At 39.4% G+C, this 9610-nt stretch overlaps 1 protein-coding gene across 1 annotated transcript in view; it reads right to left on the reverse strand.

Annotated features, from left to right (window-relative positions):
- Window positions 1–1658: 1658 nt before the first annotated feature.
- Window positions 1659–9610, reverse strand: part of Blzf1 (basic leucine zipper nuclear factor 1) — a 14603-nt gene continuing 6651 nt past the window's right edge. Inside the window, exons 4-7 of the mRNA XM_021198184.2 lie at window positions 9059–9258; window positions 7749–7877; window positions 5224–5443; window positions 1659–2900 (exon numbers count right to left, since the gene is read on the reverse strand). Of these exons, the coding sequence (XP_021053843.1) occupies window positions 2715–2900; window positions 5224–5443; window positions 7749–7877; window positions 9059–9258 (735 nt within the window). The 3' untranslated portion in view covers window positions 1659–2714. The remainder of the gene's footprint in view (window positions 2901–5223; window positions 5444–7748; window positions 7878–9058; window positions 9259–9610) is intronic.

Genomic DNA, 9610 nt, shown 5'->3' on the forward strand with positions numbered 1-9610 from the left:
CATCACCTGGGCCATTTTTGTCATTTGGGCATGGTGAGCAGGTGCTGTGAACACCATATTTAAGGAACTATTTAAGTATGTTTTCTCTTGGATATACACCTCAGACCGGAATGCAGTGTATAGAACGCTTACAGTTTGTCAGTGTTCCCCTCAATGCACACCATTTTACAGTTTCAGTCACATCCCCATTTCTATGTAGTCTCATAACTGGTTTGCATGTTCCTAATAACCAGATATGTGCACCTGTTGGCCACTTGTGAACTGCTTTGGGAGAAAGAACTAAGTCATTCAGTTATTTAAATTTTATTGCATTTTCTGGTTATGTGTCTACTGAGAATTCCATACATAGTGTCTTCTGATCACACCTACCTCCTATCTAATCTCTGTACTGCATCCTGAACCCCCTCACAACACCCCCCTTCCAACTTTATAGACTTTTATTTCTGATCGGAAAGACAAGAGGCATCCAATAGGTATCACTTTGCAATATTTCCTACTCATTATTGAAAAAATATGAATATTCTTTAGTTTTTTAAACACTCTTTCCTGCCCTCCTCCAGACCCTGGTACCAGTATTTGCCCATTTGTATCTAACCTAGTTCATGTAATATTCATGTAAATAGCATGCATCAAGTGTGCATTTTAGAGGTTGAATGCATTCCTTGTCATATGAATTTTATTTACTTAACCATTGACTGATAGTAAGATTATATTTTAGCATCCATGAACGATACTGTTTCAAAAACTGATATACAAACATCTATGACAGCGCCTAAGTTCTTGGCTATAAACCTAGAATGGTGAGTCAGGCAAGATTTTTTTTTTGGAACTTCCTCGCCATCTTCAATGAAAGCTGTTTTCCACATTTACTGGTAAGCAGAGCAGTTGCACATTTCTTCAGGCTTGCCTACAGTTGCCATCTTGCTTTTTTGTTAATAGACACTCTATTTTGTTAATAGTCATCCTACCTACATGAAAATGGTAATGATAGCACTTCACTCATTACTGATGCTGACAATCTTCTGATATGTTTGCTATTCATGTGTATATACAAATATACACATACATTTTAGGTAACTAATAATTTGCTCATTTTGCAAGTATGTATGGCACACATACACGTTGATTGAGTGTGCATGCCTGTCAAGGACAGAGGCTTATGCACTGTCTTCCTTCATCACTTGTCACCTTACTGTCTGAAACAGGCAGGAGTTACCACTTAGCTTGGAGCTCATCAACTCAGCCAGAGACTGCTCACTGAACGCCACTCCCCCGTTTGTGCTCTCAGTGTGCTGGCTGGGTTACAGATGTGTGCTGCTGCACCCAGTGTTTTCTGTGAGTGCTTGGAGATCTGGGCTTGGGTTCTCATATTGTGTAGCAGAATTCTGCAGATGGCGGCATCTCTTCAGCCTCAGCCCACTTCTAACTGGGTAGGCTACTGTGTACCTCAATGCATGAATGTTTTTAAATTTAGGTTAAATGTCTCTTTTCATTTCTTGTGCTTTTGTTGTTGTACACAAGAAGTCATAGTCGAATTCAATGTCATGAAAATTTCCATTCCTATGAAAGGAAAAGGCAATGAATCCCAAGCATAAACAGTAAGAGCCACCTGAAGACTGAGGCCAAAGTACGCTAATCTGAAAGGAAAGGGGAATAAGCACAAAGAAATAGGACCTTTATTGCCATTTAAAGCCATAAAAATGGCTCAGATGAGTCAGACAAAAATAGTAGGTTTTGACCCTGAAATACACTGATTTCACCAGATTTGCCTTTTGAAGATTTCTCTGATATAAGCACTGTTCCAATTAATTTGTAAAATTTGGTATTTATTTTGATTTTTGTGAATATTTAAAGACAAATGAGCACCTTATGATAAATTATACAATATATTTAATAACATAAGTAAATTGATGGGTTGCATTTTTTCCCTAAAGATCACTTTCCATCATTATATTAGCAAACTAGGTTCTCCTGTTGTTCTAAACACACCAATATGAGTTGGTGCTTATGAATTTGTTTCCTTTGTCAAATTGCAACTGTGCAAAGATAGAACACCTCGCCAAAATAGAACAGAATGGAACACTTATTGAAGTATTTGTTGTAGCTCTAAAATACTTTTTTATTTTCCTAATACATGTTTAGAAAGATTAACCCTTTACCCCAATGTTTCTGAAGGCCTCTTGTATACCCACAATGTGCCCATAAAGGGACTGCAAACCCCTTCTCCTGTACCCCAGCTGCTCTAGAAGACTTGCTCCAGGAAGGGATAGACTTTGCTAGCCACACCCTGACTCTGCTGCCCTACAGTAAAGCAGCCGAGACAGCGGTAAAGGATGGACATGGCCACACCCCTACATAACGCATGGTTGGAGTTTGCCTGGTTTTGTTTTATGCACCAAAATGAAACCTGTTTATAGTTTATATAAAATATATAATGCAATAATAATATAGGGCTTAAAAGAAAGTTATAAAATCTTTTTAGTTTTTTAGCTTAAATACTATGTACTGGGAAGTATTTTGTTCTTTAAATATATCTACAAAGCTTCACTTTCTTACCCTGAGATATTTGTTAAAAAATAATCTGGAATCCAGTACATGAAATAGCTTCATGGGTATGTATTATATAACGAATTGATTTTATTTCTAGCATCTTACTAATCCAGGCTCCCACGTAATGACGCTGGGTCCTAAGCACGGCTCCAACAGGCTACACACTAAAGAGCAATGAGCTCCCCCTGGCAATGATTGCAGCAATTCAAAGTTATATTTTCATATCTGGTATAGGGATGGAAACGTCCAATATTTTTCTTTGTAGTGAGTAATGTGGCTGGTGAAGATGCAGCAAATGGGTTGTCTGGAGAGCTCTCTGTACAGGCAACTGGATCCAAAATCCGCAGAACCTAAGACAAATGAGAGGTCATGTCAGACGTTCGCGAATGCACTGTAAAGGCCTTGGGGTCACCAGTACACAACAGCCTACACAGTTCCATAGAGTTTTATGGAGCCATCATAAAAACAAACAAACAAACAAAAAAACCTGAATGAAATTGAATTCATCCTTTCTTCCAAAATCTTTAATTCAGCAGTGATGCCTAGTTATAACATTATGTTTTAGTAATTGTAAAATAATACTCTTTTACAGATATCTATTCAAGGAAAACAGAAAAATGAAGTTTTATGAATTCTACTTCATATGGTACCAATTTTCAGTTTTATCCAAAAAGCACTTCCTGCCCATCTACTCCCTTTCATTAAATTGTTTATAAGAATTAGACATCCATTCTTCTGTAGAAATGCTGGTTTTACTTATGATAAAATAAATGGCCCTCATTTCTCCCCTTTCAACTATAGATAATATTTTATGCTAACAACCACGTTCACAATACTTTGTTCTCTCATTTCGTCCTCGGTCCTGGCTTCTTCTGTTTCCTCTCCTGAGACTCAAAGCAGGAGAGAAAGCCTCGGGTTAAAAAACAGTCCAAGTAAGGACAAGAATAACCTTTTTGGTTCCCAGCTCTTATTTCTCATGTTCAAATTCTCAAACTAATCATAACATTAGCAGCATATGTTTTAAATGCGCCAGGCACTGTGACTGGTCAGCTACTGTGACAGAAGCAGCAGGGGAGGAAGGGCAGGCTCTGGCTCCCTTTCCTATAGTCGCACTGAGTCAAAGGCGCTCCCAGGCTTCCGCCCTGGCCTCACACTCCCTGGAGCCTGGCTAAGTTAACAGCATATCCAAGACGCCCTAGCGCCTGTTTAGAGAGGCATCATGTAAGAGCTACCATACTACTTTAGGACTTCCATTTGCTAACTACATGTTTAAAATTCAGTGTTCAGACCTTTTAATTTTTATGGACTTTAGTTAAATGTTAGATGACAAGCAAAGATAGAAAGTAATATTTCTTGTAAACTTTGAGGAGAAAAGAATGGCTTCCAAATATGGCATATGCTATGATATTATGGGTTTTTAAAGTAAAAAATAAAATGCTAAGGGAATTCAGTGGGAGACTGAGATATGGCAGAAAGCCTTCTAGATTTTAGTGAGAAAATCATAAGGAAGGATTTTAAGCCTTGCAGAGATCCTGCGACCCAGCATGGAAGATAGAAATAGGTGGGCATTAAAGTAGAAGGAGGAAGAACAGAAACTAAGTTACTGCATTTATCTCTGAAAGGACAGTTCCAGAAGCAGTTAGGCTGGAGGTCATGAAGCACTCAAGAAGAAGAGGCTGTCAGTCTTGGTACATGAGGAATGCGGTGAGTAAGAAAGCAGAAGAACAAGCAGATCTACACCAGGCCTGAAACACACCCAATATTGCACAATGAAAGCCGAGAGCAGAAAAGACTAGGAGGTGGGGGTTAGTCACAGAAACCAAAGGAAGAGAAGTGTTTCGTTGTACCAGCTTGTGAGCACAGGCCACATAGAGTACTGGTTCATATTATAATAGCAGAAGGGTTCTAGTTAACAGGATTATGAATTATGGGAGTTGGGTACAGAGGTTTTAATGGAGGTAAGCTTGGTATCTGATAGGTCACCTACACAGGCCTTGAATTCAACGGGGACAATAAGTACTTGGTCTATTTGACTCTGAAGTACTCCGTGTCTGTCCCATCTATATGTGGGAATTAAATAATCTTAGATCACTTCTATTAATTTGATGTGACCTATTAATTTACTAAGACAAATTTCTACAGAGTACTTTTATAAGAAAATGAATTAAAAAATGATCTGTTAGCTAACTTCTTTTAAAACTATTATATTTTTCTCCTTAGACTAGAGTAGTGACATTTGGAAATTTAAGAGTCAGAGGAGAAATTTTCTTTTTTTTTTTTTCTTTTTTTAAAAATTAGATATTTTCTTCATTTACATTTCAGATGCTATCCCCAACATCCCCTATACCCTCCCCCCTGCCCTGCTCCCCAACCCACCCACTCCTGCTTTCTGGCCCTGGCATTCCCCTATACTGGGGAGACCAAGGGCCTCTCCTCCCATTGATGGCTGACTAGGCCATCCTCTGCTACATATGCAACTAGAGACACAGCTCGGGGGCGGGGGGGGGGGAGATTTTCTCTAAGACCATGAGCTTATTAATACGGAAAACAAATTTAAGATCTACATTTCAAAACTCCTAATGCCAAGCATAACACACAGTTTTCAGTAAGGGGTGAATAAAATCTCGCAGCTCAGAGAACACATTCCGCATGCATGGAAGAGAAAAATGTTACCTTTTCAGCCATTTTCTCAGCTGGGGTACTGCAGAATTCGACTGTTGCTGGAATCTTCTTTTGATGGCTTATGCCAACATTCCCCAACAGATGAGCATGTATTGCTTCTGCCAGCCCATGGTTCGTGAGTGCTAAGTCTGCAGTGCTATGGGGCTGTGTGTTAGGGGAGTATGTCTGCTCTCTCCCCCACTGTAAGGAGACCAAGAGTTCTTCCAAAAATCTGCACAGAACACATATGAACAATGAACACTGATAAAAAGACAAAATGTAAGAACCAGTAAGAGAAAATATGTGAGCAACATATTCCAGAAGTCATCTAACATCTTTGCTCAGATTTCAAGATTCAGGACATCTGGTCACATAGATTATAGGACAGAAGACACTTGCTAATCTGCTAGGTTGTTACCTGAAAACCATGAATCAAGCAGTACAGTTTAGTGTAATCATATTTTGGTATAGAAATTACAGATATTAGTGTATTTCAGAGTTTTAGCATTTGTTGAGCTTGGATGCTAAATCAATCTCCAGTATCTGTAGCTAACTCTGCTTGGTCATAATGTATGAATGATTTTCTGTATTGTTGGATTTGACTCGCTAACATTCTATTAAGGATTTTTACATTTATGTTCATTAAGACCGAAAGTTTAGAGGTTTTTGCTTATGTCTCTATTTGTTATCACAATGCTTGCCCCTCTCCGTCGATGCTCTAGAAGGATTTGTGTACACTTGTGTTTCTTTTTTTTTTTTTTTTAAAGATTTATTTATTTATTATACATAAGTACACTGTAGCTGTCTTCAGACACTCCAGAAGAGGGAGTCAGATCTTGTTAAGGATGGTTGTGAGCCACCATGTGGTTGCTGGGATTTGAACTCCGGACCTTCAGAAGAGCAGTCAGGTGCTCTTACCCACTGAGCCATCTCACCAGCCCCCTACACTTGTGTTTCTTTCTTCCTTAGATGTTTATCAGCATTCAGTGGATCCATCGGGGCTAGAATTTCCTTCACATGTTGGTTTTTAACTACAAGTTCAATTGCTTTAATGAGTTAGTGCTAGTTAACTTATATATATTACTTTTTAGGATCTATTTTATTTTAAAATTATTTATGTGGGTGTGAGTGTGGGTGTGGGGTGTGTAAGTGAGTGTAGGTGCCCACAGAGGCCAGGAGAGGGTATGAGATCTCCTGGAGCTGAAGTTGCAAGTGGTGATAAGATGCCTAGCATGGTGCTGAGAACTAACCTCAGATGCTCTGCAAGTGTAGTACACACACTTAACTGCTGCACCATCGCTGCAGCCCTCCTGTGCCTGTTCTTAGGTAACCATAGCAATGTCTTTACAGAGCTTCCCTGATTGGCTAGAGGTATGAGTAACATCCCCTGACTGCTGTTGCTATGTCTACTCAATCGCTTGAGTGCAGGTTTTCATTCCTAATACTTAACCGGTACCATCTTTCTTTAGTTTGCTAGCTAGGCATTTCTTTCTTTTTTTCTTATTTATCATACCAACCCCAGCCTCTCCTCTCTACCCAGTTTCCCACCAGTACCACCTCCCTCTCCCCCAGATCCACTGCTCTTCTGTTTCCCTTGAGAAAACACCAGGCCTCCCAGTGGTATCACCAACCAGATACAGTATAACGAGGCGCAGTGAGATTGGGCACAAACCCTTGTATCAGGCCGGATGTGGCAGCTCAGCAGGAGGAAAAGGGTCCCAAGAGCACACTAAAGGGTCAGAGACCTCCACGTCCACTGTTCGGAGTTCCACAAAAACTCCATGCTAAACAATCACAGCATGTATGCCGAGGGCTTAGCACAGACCATGCAGGCTCTGTAACTGTCACTTCATGCTAGACATTTCTTTAGTTTATCTTTTGAAAAAAGTATCAAAAAATTGTTTTAGCTGTCTATCATCATTAGTACTCTTTCTCAGTTCTGTTTAGTTTGGGTTGAATTTGCTTTTTATGTATTTCTTGAAATAGTAACTTAAATTACTAATGAGACTTTTCTCACGTCCCCAAATAAACTTCTCTTTTTATCTCCTTAATGAAATGATCTTACTGCATTGCCAGACTGGCCTGGAATTCAGGTACTTCAGCCTCAGCCTCCCAAGTCTTGAATTATAGGTATGCATCATTATGGCCAGCCCCAAACAAGCATTTCCCTTGAAGCACTGCCTTAATTGCTTCTAAAAAAAATTCTGTACTTTGACATATTATGGCTTAGACATTTGGCTTCTACCAAAACTACACAAACCACCTAACCACACTCAGGAACTACTTTGAAATGCAGATACATCCTCACTTACAGATGTAATAATTCTTTTCCCCATTAGTAATGTAAGATGTAGTAGCATCCTTTCTGTTTTCAGGATTTCTTCCTCTCAGGGCATCTATTTTAAAGTGAGACTTATAGTATACAGTAGTCAGCATGTTAACAAACGTGGCCACACTCAAACACTCAAACAAAACCTTTCATAATAGCAAACCCAGCAGGAGACAAGAGAGGAGTCTGGAATGAGAACAAATCTTACTTCTGGGTAGAGATCATTTCCTGACGAAACTGCTCTCGTTCACTCAGGAGATCCTGGATAGCGCTCTGGGCATCTCGGTTCTGACGCTGTAAAACTAGTCTGAAGTTTGTTAACTCATCTGCCATTACCCTGAAAAAGATCAAAACTCACTACCAGTTCTCCCATGGTAACACAAGCACACAGAAGCCAATCTACTGCTTCTTCCTGATTGTTAGTTTCAAAAGCTGACAACAGGACCTAACACACTCAGATTGCTTGGCAATTCCAGCATTTTAAATGATAACATTTTAACGTGCAGAGCTTATGAAATATTTTTAAATGACAGAAAAATACTTACTATATAGTGACTTGAACTTATACCAATGCTACTCTAAAAGTACCAGTTTACAATTACTAAGTAGACGTTTCTAACTCTAAGAAACAGAAAGGGAAAGAAAAATAAATGATTTTTCTCACTACTTAATTGTACTCTCCTCTGAGCAAAATACTGAAAAGTTTTAAAATAGTCTTTCCCCTGCTAAGCAGGCTCATTTCCCTGACAAGTTTCTTATTTTTCCAAAAAATAAATTTAACGTATTTCAATGTGAATGTGTGAAAAATAAATACATGGAATGTATTTAACTAGAAGGAGACATTTATTACAAACTTTTCTACATCCTGCTTTTTGTTTTCTCCAGAAGATACTGTCTCAGTATCTGAGGAGGCAAACTTTAAGGCACGTGAAAGGCTGAGTGGAGAGGATTCACAGCAGAGCCTCCCAGGACCGGCCGGCGTGTCCTGAGGCCTGGCCGGACTCTAGAGCCTTGTGGCTTTTTACATGCGTTAAGGTTTGCCTCATCAGATATGCTTAAAACGACACAGCTTTCTGTTTATATGTGGGGAGGATGTTGAAAAGCTCTTTATTCAGATAAAGGAGCAAAAAGGACAGAGCACACTGTGTGGAGAAGACTGTCCTAGGAAGTGGGAATGAGGTGGCTCTCTCCAGTAGGAGGGGTGGGGGGGAGGAAGGAGGAAAAGGGAGAGGGTCTACATATGTTTTTTCTGACCACAATGTTTCTATATTTTATTTTACTTTATTGCTGTGTTTTGTTTACTGAAGTAAGAGTGATTCTAGAATAAAGGGGACCATGCATCACCTCTCCAGGAGACTGTACGGCCCTACAAAGAAGGGGTGCCACACATCAATAAGGTATGAAGCACTCTGAAAATCTTAAGTCAGAAATGTTCACTATTACTTTGTGTTATGCATCAGAATGGTGACAGACAGAAAAACAATGGGGAAGGACATACTATTTGTAACAGAAGAATACCTGCTTGCAAGGAATTTACTTCTCCAGACATCGCACTGTATTGACATCCGTTCCAGCTGTTCAGAAAGTTGGGCTGTGTTCCGACCTAGTGCTTCGTTTTCTAAGATGAGCTGGTTCTTCTCCCGGGCTAGACGTTCAAAGTGATACTGCGGGTCATCCCCAACAGAAGCCACAAGTAACTTCTTTAACTCACGATTTATCTAGGATGGAGGAAGACAACAATGCTTACGTAATGTCACTGATTTGAATGTAGCCAAATTTATGACAGAGATTCTCTTTCTGTGTCCTGTGGATCCTATTCCAGAGTGTTAGTTTTCATCTTATAGTTTATGATTATTCCTTAGATCCTATTCCAGAGTGTTAGTTTTCATCTCATAGTTTATGATTATTCCTTAGATCCTATTCCAGAGTGTTAGCTCTCGTCTCATAGTTTATGATTATTCCTTAGATCCTATTTCAGAGTGTTAGCTCCCGTCTCATAGTTTATGATTATTCCTTAGATCCTATTCCAGAGTGTTAGCTCTCGTCTCATAGTTTATGATTATTCCTTAG

The sequence above is a fragment of the Mus pahari genome, chromosome 5 (assembly GCF_900095145.1).
Source record: "Mus pahari chromosome 5, PAHARI_EIJ_v1.1, whole genome shotgun sequence".
NCBI classification, from domain to species: Eukaryota; Metazoa; Chordata; class Mammalia; order Rodentia; family Muridae; genus Mus; species Mus pahari.